This window comes from Caretta caretta, chromosome 2 (genome assembly GCF_965140235.1).
Source record: "Caretta caretta isolate rCarCar2 chromosome 2, rCarCar1.hap1, whole genome shotgun sequence".
NCBI lineage: Eukaryota > Metazoa > Chordata > Testudines > Cheloniidae > Caretta > Caretta caretta.
In genome coordinates this window covers 183,691,810-183,708,891 of record NC_134207.1, presented here as the reverse complement: position 1 = coordinate 183,708,891, position 17,082 = coordinate 183,691,810, and the positions used below count along the sequence as shown (strand labels likewise).

The 17,082-nt window shown below is 41.5% G+C and overlaps 1 protein-coding gene across 3 annotated transcripts in view; it reads left to right on the top strand.

Annotated features, from left to right (window-relative positions):
- The window catches only part of ITGA9 (integrin subunit alpha 9), a 310,728-nt gene that overhangs the window by 78,804 nt on the left and 214,842 nt on the right, over positions 1-17,082 (top strand). For all 3 annotated transcript variants that reach the window (XM_048839011.2, XM_048839010.2, XM_048839009.2), the window contains exon 15: positions 4,827-4,987. In XM_048839011.2, coding sequence (XP_048694968.1) covers positions 4,827-4,987 — 161 coding nt within the window. The remainder of the gene's footprint in view (positions 1-4,826; positions 4,988-17,082) is intronic.

Here is a 17,082-nt window from a genome sequence, read left to right as displayed (position 1 = left end):
GAGGGAGTCTACATAGCCAGACAATCCTGCTGTCAGGGTGCCAATGCCGAGATGATGGGGCGCCCAGGATTTCCAGGTTTATGGATCTTGGGTAGTAGATAGAATATCCCAGGTCGGGGTTCCAGGGGTGTGTCTGTGCGGATTTGGAATTCATTTGCAAATTGGATACAATTAACTTAGGCTTGAGTAGAGACTGGGAGTGGCTAAGTCATTATGCAAGGTAACCTATTTCCCCTTGTTTTTTCCTACCCCCCCACCCCCAGATGTTCTTGTTAAACCCTGGATTTTTGCTGGAAATGGCCCACCTTGATTATCATACACATTGTAAGGAGAGTGATCACTTTAGATAAGCTATTACCGGCAGCAGAGTGGGGTGGGGGGAGAGAAAACCTTCTGTAGTGGTAAACACCCATTTTTTCATGCTTTGTGTGTGTAAAAAGATCTTCTACGCTTTCCACAGTATGCATCCAATGAAGTGAGCTGTAGCTCACGAAAGCTGATGCTCAAATAAATTGGTTAGTCTCTAAGGTGCCACAAGTACTCCTTTTCTTAGTGCTGTATGTGAATTCAAGACCCTAGCTAATTTTAAGCTAGCTAAGCCTGACCTTTAAACTATGTTGGGGTAACAATTCTAGCTTGATGTTACCAGGTTGAATTACAGTTTAGGCTGGAACACTGTTCCTGGCCTGGGTGTGGCCTTTCCCTGCATAATACACACACGTCTGAGCACACTTGCCAGCATACTTCCAAACAATACCCCTTTCCCAGCTGAAGGCCCCGAACAGGAAAATAGAGGCTGCTCCCATATTTCAAGGCACCGTGCTACTTGCCTAGCCACTGGCAAATGAAAGGAAACTTGCTATGCTCGCAGACAGGATAATTTATTTATACAGATTAAAAAAATGCCAAGCCACCATTTAATTTAAAAAAAAAAACGCTTTTGTGTGAATTGGATGATTTTCTGTGCTTCAAAAAATGACAGGTTATAGGGCTGGCTGGAGCTAGGCATTGTGTACACAGATGCTGCGGAAGCTTCTTCACACAGCTCAGTCAATGCACTTAACTTCTGCCCTGCATCACCCCATGCTAGTCCACTGCAAGAGAATTCCCTAGGTAGACACAGCTGATTGTGCCCAACTCTAGCGTGGTTTTGCGGGTGGAGCTACGCTTTGTTTGAACTCGTAATTGGTGCACTTCAGGTGGTTCCGAGTTTCTCTTCAGTTTGGATAAGCCGCCAGGGTTTAAGATACTCATCCACGCTCTCCAGAATTTCTGAGTCTACAAAATTGGGTTTGTCTTCATCATCTGCAGCCTGCTTCAGTTTGGGCAAGAAATACCACAGACTTTTTCTTTCTGCCTCTTGTTACTTCCACTTAATGTGCATGCCTGGGCCAGGACCGAAATCATGTTAGTGAGTGCTATGGAGGCAGTGCTTCTGTGAGGCAAGTAAAGGAGGGCCCCACAGAGACCGCTCTCTAGTCACCTACTCTGCAGGGTGTTGGCAGCAATAGAGGGCTTCGAGAGGAAGAAGTTTGAAGTAGGGGGAAAAAAGAGATTCTTTTCCTTAACGCAGGCCCTAGACATTGTCATCTGCTGGCGCATATGAAATAGGGGATGTGGTGTATGCAGCAATGAAATTAGAGTGCCTTTGTTTTTTGAGCGCTGCACCTTTAGATGTTTAAGAATGTTCTCTGTGGGCAAAGTTTGACCCATGAGCCATTTTGTTCTCAGGGTTGCTGAGGTCCGTTTCAGAGGGACACACATGCATGCCTTGTGGGGACTTTAAGGGTAACACTAACAAGGAAGAAGTAATCTGAAATACGTGATGTTACACTGAAAGCACGTGTTTTGCTGCTTGTAACAAAGTGGAGCAGGGGTACCTAATGCAGTTCTTTTTAGCGTACGTGCACTGTGACCAGGACTGATCACCGAATTTGGTCCACTGGTTGGATCATGAGCTTCCCCGGGTTGGGCCAGGTACTGATGGGGAGTGCAGCGTGAATGCTGATCTATGTCCCCCCCCCAACTGAAGTGTGTAAGTGGGTATGTGACACTTGAGAATGAAAATTATGCGGTGTCTCCACTACTCCTTATTCAGCAAGTATCTAACTATGGCACTTATTGGGACATTGAGTCTGCTGTACTGGTGAATGGCCTTGTTTGCAAATGAACAAAATATACTGCTGAATGCCATTTTATCCAACCTTTATAGAGATTAGGTTTGAGTTCTGGGGAGAGGATTGGTCATTTCAAAATTTAATCTAAACCCATTGCATGCATGCCAAATTTTTATTAACTTCTGAAGTCAAAGACCAGATCCCATAAACATTTAAGAGCATGCATGTGTTTGAGTACCCTGGCAGACTCTGAAAGGTTACTAGTCAGAGTTAATTTAGTAGCAAAAACTTACTACGCAATACTCAAAGTGAATGGGAATAAATTAAATCGCTGAGGGTGCTTTATGAACTAGTCAGTTACTTTCCCACCCTGGTTCCTTTTTTGTTTTGAAGCAAAAAAGAAAAAAAAATCTTGTTCATAGTATTTCAGCTTTTCCACTAATGTGACATCATTGGATGTAGCATAGGAATAAGTTGCCAAAAGAAAAGGGAAAAAGATGTGAAATGTGCTATTTGAAATGTATTAATCAAAAACATCCACAGTTGCTATAGAAGGATGGTAACTGGAATGGTTTTGTTTAGAGGCTCTGTGCAGTGTTCTCATTAATATTTGGGTTGCATATTATGCTGTTCATCTAGACAGGAGCTTCTAAATGTTGCATTTCTACTTGAGAATTTTAAAAGGTTTAGGAAACACTCATGAATTGAACTTAGGTAGCCATTCTTATCTAGCTTTACATCATTGAGGTCTAGGGAGTTTGTCCTGGCCCCGAGGCTGGGGAGGAGTGTCTGCAGTGCCTTGTTTACTGCCTGCACAGCTCTTGGATTTGCCCACAGATTTTCTTGTCTTTTGCAGCAACAGTTGTTCCTGCAGTTGATATCATAGCTGTAGTCTCAGCAAAGGTAGGCGGGAATGGTCTCCTAAGAAACGAAAAAGAGGAGACAGGATTGGGTATGGGGTCTGTACAACCTAAAACCAAAAATGGATTTTTTTTTGTCTTTAAAAATAGGCCAAAATGTGTGTCATGCTGGATCTTGCTGAGTTGTTGGGCACACACAACTCCCATCAGCTTCAGTGGGAATTGCGGTGCTCAGCACCTCACAGGATCAGATCGTTTTACGCAAACTGTTTTAAAAGTGATTTTAAAGTGGTACAGAGGGTTGGAGGGACACACTCTTATTTTTGTTTCAGAGTAGCAGCCATTTTAGTCTGTATTCGCAAAAAGAAAAGGAGTACTTGTGGCACCTTAGAGACTAACACATTTATTTGAGCAGACGCTTTCGTGAGCTACAGCCCACTTCATCGGATGCATCTGATGAAGTGAGCTGTAGCTCACGAAAGCTTATGTTCAAATAAATGTGTTAGTCTCTAAGGTACCACAAGTACTCCTTTTCTTATTTTTGTGTAGATCAGGCTTATTTTGGTTTAGTTTCAGTTGATTAGGAATTAATTTAAGCCAAACTGAAATAAGTCTGATTTTAAATTGAAATAAGAATGCCCACAGAGCCTTTTGCACCCGTTTGAAAAATGATTTGTTAAACCGATTCAACTACTGTGTATAGACATGGCCCAAGTGAGGCCAGTGACAACAATTGTGTTTTAAAGAGCTCAGAATGTTCTCCTATTTAAAAAAACAAACACACTAATTTCTTCTTGGATTGAAAACTTTTATGTGAAGTTTTTTGTTTAACAATTTTAAAGTCTTTTGAAAAGATTATTGTCGTTTAGAGGTAGTAGTAACAGTTAGCTGGTTTAAATCAAATTTGATATAAAAATCAAAACAGATGTGTACACATTTAAGGAAATAATTAAAATTCTGCTCAGATAATCAGTGTTTGGCCTTATTATGTAATAATGCACAGAAACAGACATGAGCTAACTGTCTCGTACATCACATGCAGACTAATTATCCCATGTGTTGGTGGTCATCTACTGATGTTCCCTTTATTGTCTTAACATTCAGCTGAAATCACTGAGGACCACATCCTGCAATAGGATCCACTAATATAAGGGCCCCTGTGCTTTGTGTAGACTCCCACTGACTTTAGTGGTACAGACATCTACTAAAAGAAAAAAGCTTGATTTCTTTGCTGGTTCAGGGCCTCAGATATTGTTGCATTCACTTGGGTGGCAGGTAGAATCCATCTGGATTATTCAACCAGTAATCAAATTGTTGGGTAGACAGAGAAGAAGCCTTCTTTTGGCCACAATAGTATCAAAATACAAAACAGCAAACTTTACTGAACTATGCACCAGATAGAATAGAATGAAAGAAGACCCCCTGCTGATAGTTTATTGGTCTATGGAGTGCATGTTCAGTAGCTTTCAGGGGAATAATATTCATAAAGGGAAATGAAATACAAACAACTACCTCTAGTTAAATTCTAAATGCTAATAAGATTATAACTCAACCAGGAAATGCCAAGTTCTTGTTGACATCTGGTCCTTAGTTTATGGTGATGTGGAGGGAAAACAAAGCATGTTTGTTTTCTTTCAACAGGGTGAGTAAAATATCTCTACAATTTTTTGGATTATTTTTTTACTCGTGCTTTCTCACATTCCTGGTAAAGGGCCTCCTCATCCAAGGTGCTACTCATCCTCTAAGTAAACATGCCAGAAGATACAACAGGACAAACTGAAAGGCTGCTAGAGAAGAACCACCTTGGGCTGACAGTCATGGAATCTTTTTGTTTTCTTTTTTTTGGCAGGTTTGAATTATATCTTGACTGCAGATGTGGCAAAGAAAGAAAAAGGCCAACAGCCCAGGGTTTATTTTGTGTTTTCTGGAGAAACAATGGGACAGGTTGTGGAGCAGTTACAGCTGTCATACATGAGGGAAAAGTGTGATCACTACCTAGCCTATGTGAAGGTCAGTCCATTCCATCTCTTCTCTGGCATTCACCTTTTTGCAGTTCCATCTGTTGCTTTAAGTATTTATTCTATAGGCCATCAAAGGCGTTATGTTTGACTTGGTTTGGGATACTTTTGCTTTTTAGTTCCTGTGTTTGAGCTTTTCTGGATCAACGGAAGGGCCCTTCTCAGTGGAAGGTTTTGAACTTCCTCCCCAAGAGATCTGCCCTAGGAGGCAGATATGGATTTGATGGCCTTCAGCACACAATGTCAGGAATATTAATTGGATGGATTGTGTTTTTGTTTTGGCTGTTATATTTCCCCCAAATATGGATGCTAAGTTACTATGGCGGAACAGCAGTAGTTGGACAGCTTTATTTCGATGTATGTTTTAGGGTCTAAGCAGTGGGCCCTCTTCAAATCATTTACTTACTTTTGCCATGATGACTGTGGGAGGCTCCCAGGTGGCTGCTGGCTCAACTTTCAGTTCTGGGGCACACTCTTGACTTCATTTTGGGGTGAGATTGGAGGCGGGTTCATTGGAACTTTTATCCATGTCATGGATTGATTGTTACACATCCCCACTCTTGAATAAAGGAGGTGTCTCCAGCCATGTTTCTGGAGGGACAATATTGTTCCTTTGACAGAGTACGCTACCAATGAGTTGGTAGAAAATGCTAATGATCTTTGGTCTACAGCTATTACTGACGAAATGTCCCCTAGGTGTCCTCTTAGTTGAGAAGTAAATAAAAAAGCAATAGAGAATTATAATTCTGTTTATAGAAGTCTAGAGGATGGTTAAAAATAATCCATGCGGTAAGAAATTATTCTTTTAAACTGTATACATGACTTTTGTGTTTTCATGTGTAAAGCATCATGAAGCAAATCTGTGGAGCAATATGCTGAGATGATACAACTGGCCTGGTGATGCATATGCTGCTGCGTAACAATTACTGGTCTCTCGTTTCAAGGACACTTCTACATAAATTAGGCTGACCTAAATTCACTTTGCTTCACATGGCAGATACTGAGACAGTCCCTGTTTTTAAACTCCATGTTATCTTTGCATTTCCACTGACAAGCCAGTGTAGCCAATAATCCTCATAAGGAGGAACTCTTTCAGGAAGCTGCTTTGTACCGAAAGACCCTGAGGCTGGGAGATGAAATTAATCCTTGACATTATTAGCATTTTTATGCAAGGTTGCTGACATAACTGAAAACAAACATAATGACCACCAAGAAAGCAACCATGTGCTATTAAGTTGCGTGTGTCCCTGGATGTCGACTACATCTTCCAAGGTTTTCTGCTTATGGGGCAGCTCCCGGTTTCCGCTGTGGAAAAAGCTTATTACAGAAAATTTAAGCAAATTAGTTTACCATTAACTGGAATATCTGGATGCATGTTTAATAATTCTGGCCTTTCTCCAAAGCAGCATGTCCGATCAGGCTTTAGTATATAATATTATGGAATTCTGGTGATTAAAACAGTTCAGGGAATATGCTCCTTTATTACTTAGCTCTTGCATTAAGAAATACTTACTTTCATACTATTGTGGTTTTTGGGTGATGTAACCCTATTGTGGTTTTTGGGTGATGTATAGAATTCACTAGGGGGAAACACAAGTCTGAAAAGCGATTGTATTTGTTGTAATTATTGTTAGCTAAGGCTTGGGATACAAAATGTTTTCAAAGAGAAACTATTTGCCCTCAAAACACTTGGGAATTGTAATTGCTTATGTAAAGGAAATATATAAACACATTTAAATTTACCAGCAGCTGTTTATTAATAAAGTGAAACAGCTGTTTAACAAATAGGATTTAGTTGTTTATAGGATATAGGCAAGGCCAAGGTTTTTTTCCAATTTGGCAAAACTGCAGGAAAGGTCATTAGTTTGCGTAAGGAAGGATGCAAAGTAGTAAGGAATGATGATCCGTGGTAGTCTCTGCCCTCATGGGAGGAAGTGATGTGGTCCATAGAGTCATTGGAAACATCGAAGAGCCTTGCAGACTCCGGAGGAGTGGAAATGGAGGTCATGATCCTTTACTGTTCTCAATCCTTGAGTAAGAAGCTAGTAAAAATTAAAGTTCTTTGATTACATAGTTTTGTGCGCTAGCTGGTGATGAGATTTGGGTTTTAAGGTTGGCATTGGAATAATTTATCAAGTATTCTTTGCTTTTAGTTTTCCTTTCCCTCCCCTTTGTACCAGGTGCCCTACGAAATTACCCACTTTTCGCATTCTGGTATTTGAGACTTGTCCCTAACCCATTCACTTTATTACCATTCATTTAGATTTTCTGTGACAAAAGTCTTAATGTAGCAGCGTTTCTGTTTTGCAACTGCAGTGTTGGAGTATGCGTGGTCACGATGTAGAAATAAGTGCTTAGGGAGACCAAATGAATTGATATATTGACGCCTGAGATGGGTCGCCTAATCCTGGCGGGAAAGAAGTTACCTGAACCCACTGGCAGCCAGCAGAACTGCGGGTGATGATGTTCAAATAACAGGATGTTTCTAATTTGTGTAGCTGGCATTTCTCTGATTCAGTGTATAGTGGATAAGCCATGGCTTTTGGAGACCGCCACTCCACTAAAACCGACCGTGGGGCTGCTGGCCTGTCTCCACAGGAAGCACTAGTGCCACATTCAGCATCTGTTCAGGCCCGTCCTTCAGGGCACAGTTTATTCTCCAGACACGAAACTCACAAAATTACACCAAAACAAAGCTATTCCCCGGCCAAAGCCAGCTGCAGAGGCCTTGTCTCTCTCTCTCTCTCTCTCCTCCCTGCTCCAGTGTCTGCCACCAGATTCACCCTGCTTCTTACAGCTGTGCTCTTCAGCTGAGCTTTCATCCCTTTACAGGAATCACCTGACCCCTTCCCAGCTGGCTGTGATAATCTCTTCCCCCAGGCCCAAACACCTGTTCTGAAGAGGCTTTGTCTCCCAACAGAGCTGGCTGGCCCCAGCTGGCTGGCCCTTAGATGAATTCATTACACTTTACGCTGTTGCTGAGGGAGAGCATTCACTAGTCCAATGACTCCCCCATAAATCTGAGCAAGAGCTACCCCTCTTTTTCCTACTATTGACTCTGAGCCTGTATAAAATTCTCTGGCTTTTTAAGTAACTGAGTTTCTGATGGTGAGTGACTCTCAAAAGGTTTGGAGTTTGTGTGTTTGGTTCAGTCAAGGCTTCAGAAGTTTGTAGTCTAAGATGAATATTATTCAAAATCATTGAATCTCTCATGGCCACATAATTACGTTTCAAATCTCAGACTCCTGGAAGATTTCTGTTTTCAGTCCATGGTGGAAAGTGGAATGAAACCGTGTCAGAGCCACGGAATGATGTGAGTGTGGTTCAAAAGTTAGGTGGGGAGAGACACTGCTGCCAGTTCTGGTTAGCTGACCCTTCGGTATTTGGAATCAGAGGGACCCCAGGTGATCTGCTGTTCTCCGTGACACGTAAACTATCATCTGGCACAAAACCTAAAGTTATTTTTATTTAAGCAGCTCTTGGAGTTTTAAAATTCTTCTGCTCAGTAGAGAATTGGGAGACAGCAGGAACAGTTGAGCTGTGATTGTGATGTTCAACAGTGTCACTGGTTTTCTCAGGTTAGTGTTTAGCATTGATGCCGTGCTGTTCATTGGGAGGTGCTCTACTGCTGAGCATATGACACTGAATATAACAGCACGGGTAATACTAGAAATATCAGCCCCTATAACTGACCTATAGTAGACTATCATTGGGTTTCATGTCACTAATCCACAGATCCCACAATAAAAACCCACCAGCCACATCTCGCTTCTCAGCAAAGATTTAATACCAGATTTTGTGATAAGGTCTCATACTTCTAAAACTACAAAATACTGAAATGTGTTTACTAGCATATAATGAAGCATTGTCATAAATAACTCAACTGCACCTTTTCACAGTAAATTAACTAATATATTTTAGAATGCAACGGGCTATAATTTTATAGTCTTCTCCTTGCAAATGCAGAGATTTTTTGCAATGGGACTCTCAGTACATTATGGAGATTCTGCTTTAAATTATTATTACAGTAGTTGCAGGTTTTATGTCAGCAACAGAACTTTTAGTAATAGTGGGACCATTAATTTTCCATTTCCTTATTCTCAGGATGCGCTGTCTTGTTAGTTGTTGCCAAGGGGCAGACTTCCTGGCCGTGCATATTGTCATCTTTGGCACCACTGTCGCTATGCAGAGATTGCAAAACTTGTCACAATTTGTAATTGGTTGCTTCATGGAATATCTAGTGATGTCACTTCTTGTACCATATCCTATATAGGGTTGGCATACCAGCTGATGTCCCAAAAAGCATCTCACTTTTTATTTGAAGACATAGCATCAGAGGAAAACAGAATGCCATATCTATTTCAAATACCTTGCTCCAGTTTTCAAAACCTTGTGATGTTTTTTGGCCAAATTCCTGGGCCTCAGAAAGATGGGAATTCAGCTCCTTCAATAGAAGTAACTTTCTTTGTGATAGTCTGATCACTGCTGACTCTCACAAGTGTAGGGTCGTCCACCTCTGGGAACCTTTCCCAGCATACCTTGCCATGGGGTTCTGAAAGCTGCTTAGCACCTTCTGAAAATGCTGAGTATACTCAATATTCATTGACTTCAGTGGGAGCTGAGGGCAATTAGCCCCTTTGTAGAATCAGGCCCCTGGTTCATAGAAATTATGCAGAAAATTATCAAAGATTGTGCAGTGCTGATCATGTAGAGAGAGTCAGAAAAGATCAATCATTGCTTCATGCTCCACTATCTCAGCTCAGCACCCGCAAACTCCCACTGGAATTTTTTTAAAGTTCTAACTAACTCCAGCTGGCATCAAGCTATTGAGACACTTCTTCACAATTCTTGTAAGCAAATCACAGGTCAGTGCTTAAAATCCCTTCACAAAATGTTTTCTAGGTTGTTGAATTATTTTAAAGGCCACCACTGTCTTCTGCGAGCTTGTCAGACTCAGTAACAAAATACATCTGCTTTTATCCTGCAAGCCTCCATCAACGTTACTGGATTAGAGGAAGCCAAAAGAATTTTTAAGCCAGTTCTTTTATTTTCTAATATATGTGTATCGCTTTCAGTAGAACGCGCAGCAAACACAAAAATTAGAGAAATAAGAATATGACAGGAAAGGGAGGAGCAAGAGTAAAGATATAGAGGCTCCAGAAATTGAAAAGAAAAAAAGTTAGATGTTTTCCTCTATATTTCTCTAATCTTAATCTTGATTGGGCTGTATACTATGGTGTTCTACTTGTCCTCACCTCTACTCAGAGGCCATGTGAATTGAAGGTACTCAGCAAATCCCACAGATGGACCCATAATGTGTTTAACATGCATTCTGACCAGAGCAGTTTTACAACATTGAACCCCTTATAGAATTTTGTTTCCAGGTTGTGGCTGCTGTTAACTTCCTCCTTTTCTGAATTTCCCTCATATTTAGAAAAATGTGAGAGGATGGGACAGGAAAATCCACCAACCTGAATTTGAAACTGAGAGCAAACAGTATAGTGCTGCACATTTGTTAGGTCAAATCTTTTCTTCATCTTATTTTCACAAGGCTGAAGGTTGGTCAACTGAGCTAGCTATTGCTATCAGTCAGTGCTGTTGCTGTTCAAAGCCAGGGCCCATAACAGCCTCAAACAGCATCAACAAACACAGCACACAATTACATCAGATATTGCACTTATATTTTCCAGAGACTGTTATCTCTATGGCTAGCTGGTTGTCTTAAACAGTCCCATGGTGCCCATAATTTAACTCCTATTGACTCCAGTCATAGCTACAGAGGAGGACAGAGCTGATCAACAAATATTATTGCCACTAAACTCAGTTTATAATGGCAGTCTAGGTTATGAGTTTGTATTGAGTTTGCATGAACCAAGCAATAAAGAGTTCTGATTATAAAAATGCTACTTGTCCACAGAAATCACCATGGCTGTCTCTCTCATTTGCTTTTGAATTCTGAGGACCTGGACCTTCCATTTTAAACTTTAATTCAGGCATTTGGGTCTCTAAGGCCCTGATATTGTGAGCTGGTGATCTTTCACAACTGAGTCTCTAAAGCCAACTTAATTGAGAACATAAGGACCATACTGGGTCAGACCAAAGGTGCAGCCCAGTATCCTGTCTTTTGACAGTGGCCAACAGGTGCTTCAGCGGAAATAAACAAAACAGGCAATCATCAAGTGATCCATCCCCTGTTGCCCATTCCCAGCTTCTGGCAAACAGGCTAGGGATACCATCCCTGCCCATACTGGCTAATAGTTATTGATAGACCTATCCTCCATGAACTTATCTAGTTCTTTTTGGAACCCTGTTGTAGTCTTGGCCTTCACAACATCCTCTGCCAAGGAGTTCCACAGGTTCCACAGAGCCCATTTGCAGTTTGTTTTATTGTGACTGTACCTGTATCTGCAGCTGTTTGATCTCACCTAATGGGAATATCTGCATCAAAAAAAACTTATTCTTAAAATCATAGTAATCTTACTTGTAGAGTCTTTGTAGCACTCAAATAGCTTCACCTTCATGGATGATGTTTCAAAGATGTTATAGATATTGATGATACACAAACAGGCTTGCTCATCCTTGAGACAACCTCTCCCTTTTATATTTATTAAAGATATTCTAATAGAAACAGGTGTTGGCTGTGGTTAGTAATATTACAATAGTTTCTAGGAATCCCAATCAAGGGCCATGTCCCCATAGTGTTTGTGTCTGTTCAGTCTAGTAATAAAAGACAGTCCTGGTCTCAGAGAGCTCACAATCTTTGTGTCAGACAGGACATAACAGGTAGACAAGACAAGCAAATAAGTTGCAGGTGGATTTGGAGGACAATGTAAAAATAAAATAGTTTGGCAGAAACCACTGCTCATCATATCACTTCTGAAATCCAGCAGTTGGCTGCCTTTCATTTGTTTTCTCCTTTGAAAGAATGAATGACCTTCACAACTGATTTGAAACTGTGATTCCCATGACTTTATGGGCTTTTTGGTCACTGATGGAAATTCATTGCCTAATCCTATTCCCCATTATTGTAGATGTTCTCCTCTTCTTGATACCTCCCAGTATTATTGAAGTCTTGCATTTGTGCTTATGTTTGCTTGTGTTTAAGGATGTATAAGGATTTCCATTATACGCCTCTTCAAACCTTTACAAAAGTTTATCCCTTTGGGCGAAGAAAAGCAGTCCTTTTGTGGCTGGGATTGTTATGCATTTCTCTACAAAAATTTTTTGGAAATGAAGAATCACCAACACTGTGTTTCAAGAATCACATTTTTCATGGTTCTTCACCACCAACAAAAAAGCAGCCAAAGCTGACTTCCTTTATAGTAGGTTGCTGTTGTCTGGCCTCGTTGTTAAATAGCTTTAGCTGGATTGCTCAGGATTGAGCCTGCTTGTCCACAGTGGTCTGGGGGCCAATTCTGAGACCCTAACACTTTGGCTGATGAAACATGAGTCATGCAGCTGACCACTCCAGCCTTAGATGGGTAAACTGCTCCACTGAATCCCTCCCCCTACTTCTCATAGAATGAATCTCCCATTGGCTTTGACTGTTCTCCCATCCTCATAGCCTGATTGGAGTGAGTGGCTCGGGATGGCAGAGACCTGTGCCCAAAGGGAGAGGAGAGAAATAAAAACAAGCAATTGGTTTTGGTGTGCTTTTGTGCATTAGTGCAGAGGCTGATTTCAGAGCTGCAGCAGCTATGAAAATCCGTCACAGATGCCAAGAATTTCAGTGGATTTGGACCACAGGGTAGACAAAGAGACAAATGACCTAGTGCACTGGTCAGCAGGAAGTTTACGAGTACTGTATGTAAGACCAAAGGCTCTGTGCAGCTTTGCCAAAAGTGATGACTGCAGTGAGAATCAGGGGCTTACATTTTTGGGTTTGTTTCTTTCATTGTCCTTGCCGAGCCATCTAGTGAGTGTCAGAAGGAGCCAGGCTCAGTCACATCACATGTTCTGCCTCTGAGTGGGTGGGTGGGCGGGCTGATTTATAAAGCAAAGCTTTATTTGTATAAATGTGCGGCTTTGGACAATCTGGTGTATTGCTGCTGGCCAGAACAGTGTGCAAAACATGCTGGTAGACTGTTGTACCTAACATTTTCCATTGCCTCACCCTGATGTAAGGAGTTCAGCCTTCTCCCCTTGGAGATGTAGTGGCCAGGCATGACTGTGCATTGTGGGAAGCTGCCGGTGGCCTTGGAAAGCTCCTCTGACAGTCTGAGAGGCGCACGGTACATAGCTGTGCTGTGCTCCATTCTGAACTGCAGCGGAGCACAGGGTTCCTCTTCAGTGTCTCTCATAAATGCAGGGATTTAGCTGTGTTTAAAAAGGGAAGGTTAGGAATGTGTTGCCAGGGAGGAAGATGTTTGAGCTAAGTGTGTGGTTTGCCAGAGATCGAAATGATATTAATTGTTGTTTGTTTGTTTTTGGGTTTCCTTTTACTTTTGCAGAGGTTTTGTTATTTGCCAAAGATCTGATCCAAAGCGCATTAAGTCAGTGGGGAGCCTTTCTACTTTGTCTCTGGCGCCTGACCCAAGTCTGGCTTGGGAACTAGGTGCTACCTAAATTCTAGTCACATCTTCCTCCCCCCCCTACCCCTCCTGCTGCCATTGAAGACAATGAGAGACTCTGGAAACCTCCACAGGGCTGAGTCTTTCATGCTTATTAAGTTGAACATTCATCCATGCCTGTGTGCGCTCTCGGTTTAAGGGAGAGAACGTTTATGGATTCCCACCTCTGCCAATCTTTCTAACTCTCGAGGAAATTACCACGTTTTCCCCCATACTGATTTACGACTTGGCTGCAGAAGTTCAAACTCTGCGTGTCTCTGTTGTGGGAAAGGGAAACTCCTGGTGATTGCATGAGGGCACAACTGTGTAGTAAAAATTTACCTTTTAGTTGAAGGAGGTCTTGGAACCTACCATGAAAATAGAATGCTTTTTAGTTTCCAAGCTTCTGTACTCATCAATAAAACTGAATTGGCATGAGCAGGTTAGCATTTAACCACACACATTTAATGGGGTGGGAGTACGCGTGCGGGGAGCGGAGAAGGAATTCAGCAAATCCAGATAGGAATTTTGCAGCACGTGATATGTTTTTTTGCTTGAATGTATTTCATAAATATAGTCTGTTGTATTGCTTAATCTCCCTGAGGTCATCAGGATATATAGTATATGTTCCATGAAATGAATGTACGATATGGGTCTCATAAATTCTGCTGAAAGCACTGGATGTTCCTTTCAAACGATGGCTCTTGGTATCAAAATAATTAACTTTATGTATTAACCTGCAGGCAGGTTTCACCACTGGTGACACATATGCACAAGGCAGTGTGGGTTATTTATGGTGCAGGCAGAAATACTGTTGCTCCAGAGGGACTGCTTAGGAGGGATCCTGCCAGAGCAACCCTGGGTTTACTCCTTCCTGTTTGTAGTCAAAGCCCATTTGTCTCAAAACAAAACAAATGTTGGCTTGAAGAAGGCCCACTCAATAGAATGCCCAATGCTTTGACTGCTAAGGTTGCTTTTTCATTTTTCCTGCCAATTTTCATCCACTATAATCCTAAGTAAACCATAAATGGGATCTGTTGCACCAGACTTGCACCTTAAGCCCTTTGATTTACTCCCGGTCCCTATTTGTCTAAATGTCTGGCTCTTCTAGAGATTCCCTCTACAGTTGGAGGGAAATGCAATTTTTCCAAACTGACTTCTACATGCACTTTTTTGTGTATATTTTAACCAAGTTATAAATGGTCCTTTTACATAGAAAACCTAGATAGCAAATGTAAGAAACTATGTATCCGTGTGATAAATACAAGAGACATGCACATGCCTGGTCAGTTCAGTATCTACTACCATATTACCTGTCTACTAATCCATCCATCATGCACAACATGGGGTATTAATTGGTGTCTGCTATCAACCACCAAATCATTGATAAATTGGACAGGGTCCAGAAAAGAACCACAAGAATGATTAAATGATTAGAAAACATGTCCTGTAGTGATAGACTCAAGGAGTTCTATTTATTTAGCTTAACCGAGAACGTTGAGGGGTGACTTGATTACAGTCTAAAAGTGCCTACATGGGGAACAAATATTTGATGTTGGGCTCTTCAGTGTAGCAGAGAAAGGTATGACATGATCCAGTGACTGGAAACTGAAGCTAAGTAAATTCTGACTGAAAATAGGGTATATATTTTAAACAGTGAATGTGATTAACCATTGGAACAATTTACCAAGGGTGGTGGTGGATTCTCCATCGCTGGCAATTTTAAAATCAAGTGGAGTTTTTCCCCCCTAACAGATCTGCTCTAGGAATTATTTTCGGGAAGTTCTATGACCTGTTTTGGACAGGTGGTCAGACTAGATAATGTTCCCTTCTGGTCTGTGACTCCATGAATATGAATCTTGCCCAGACTTATTTGCACAGGTGCTCATATGCTATGGTCTGGAATTTCCCCCTCATTTTACAGCTACCCAAAGCCCAGGAGGTTTGAACAATGTATATTTTTATGTTGACAGGCTATTTTAAGAGGGGATTAGGGTGAAGGAGTGTTTTGCATTTATTATTGTTTATTTTTCTCTTCTGGGACTCATGATGTAACTAAGGCACTCATCTTTACGGGCTGAAGAATACAAATAATAAATATCAGACCTGGCTCTTTTATAGCCCTTGTCATCAGTAGATCTCAATGTGTTTAGAAAGTTCAGTATCAGTAGACCCATTTTACAGATGGGGAAACTGAGACATGGAGGGGAAGTGAGTTGCCCAAGATCACCCAGCAGGCCAGTGGCAGAGCTGGAAGTAGAACCAATGTCTCCCGAGTCCAGTCCCGTACTCTATCCCCTACACTATCCTATCTGGATTTTAGAAACTCTGTAAACCATTCCTAAACTAGTTTTTTGTGTCAGGTGGTGTAAACTAAACACATGATGGCATATTGTGCTTTAAAGGTAGATCGGCACTTGTTTGGGGGTGGATGTACATAATTAACTCTTGATTTTGCTACTCATCCCCATCCCAACTGAATCCCAAACTCTTCCTACAAAACTATATAGTAACGAAAGGTTGCGGGGGGGGACCATGTGTCCTCCTTTAGTCTCAGTTTAGATCAGTGGTGGGCAACCTGTGGCCCGCGGGCTGCATGCAGCCCATCAGGGTAATCTGCTGGTGGGCTGCAAGACAGTTTGTTTACATTGACCGTCCGCAGCTCCGAGTGGTCGCGATTCACCATTCCTGGCCAGTGGGAGCTGCAAGCGGTCAATATAAACAAACTGTCTCATGGCCTACCAGCAGATTACCCTGACGGGCCATGGGTCGCAGGTTGCCCACAACTTGTTTAGATTTTCTCCTTGCAGCTTGTTTGTCTCCGTGGTTTTCCTGTTTACAATACAAGGAGGAATATCAGGCAATGTGGTGATTGTGGACCAACAGCTTGCTTATCCTATCTAAACTGGGGAGTGCATAAAATTATCACCGTCTTATTTTGTTATCCTTTGGAAGGAATGAGCAAAGCACTTTATGAGGAAACATTAGAGACAACTTCCAGCATAAGACTCCTGTCTATGTGAAAAAGAAAACAATTAGTTTGTGAAAGATGTGGCCACTGGGTTTATTCCAAATCTATAACCTTTTGATTGTTGGCAGACTCCTGAGGTCTGCTGGGGAAGTTATATGTAGAATGTACTTGGTTTGTTTTGGATGGCGAACAGGTAATTCTAAGCCAGTGCTTTAGTTCATAGTGTAAGTATGAACCTGGTAATGTGTCTGAAGGATTATATTTGTAATGCATTTCAGCAAGGGATGGATGAACTGACGTGACAGAAAATGCTCTCTCCCTCAACATACACCTTGAGCTATCACCCTTTCCTTAGCACTAAATTAAACTCAAACTTTTGTGATTCAGTAATGTTTGACCCAGTACAGAAAAACACCACCTTCCCTCATTCCCAGAGAGAGATGGGGTAATTACAATCGATGTGGTAACTATTTATTAAAAATTATTTTAAATGTCACTCTGCAAACAAACCTCAATTCTGCGAGCTGTTCCACATGGACAGCTCCCTACACTCTCCCAGAGCCTCAT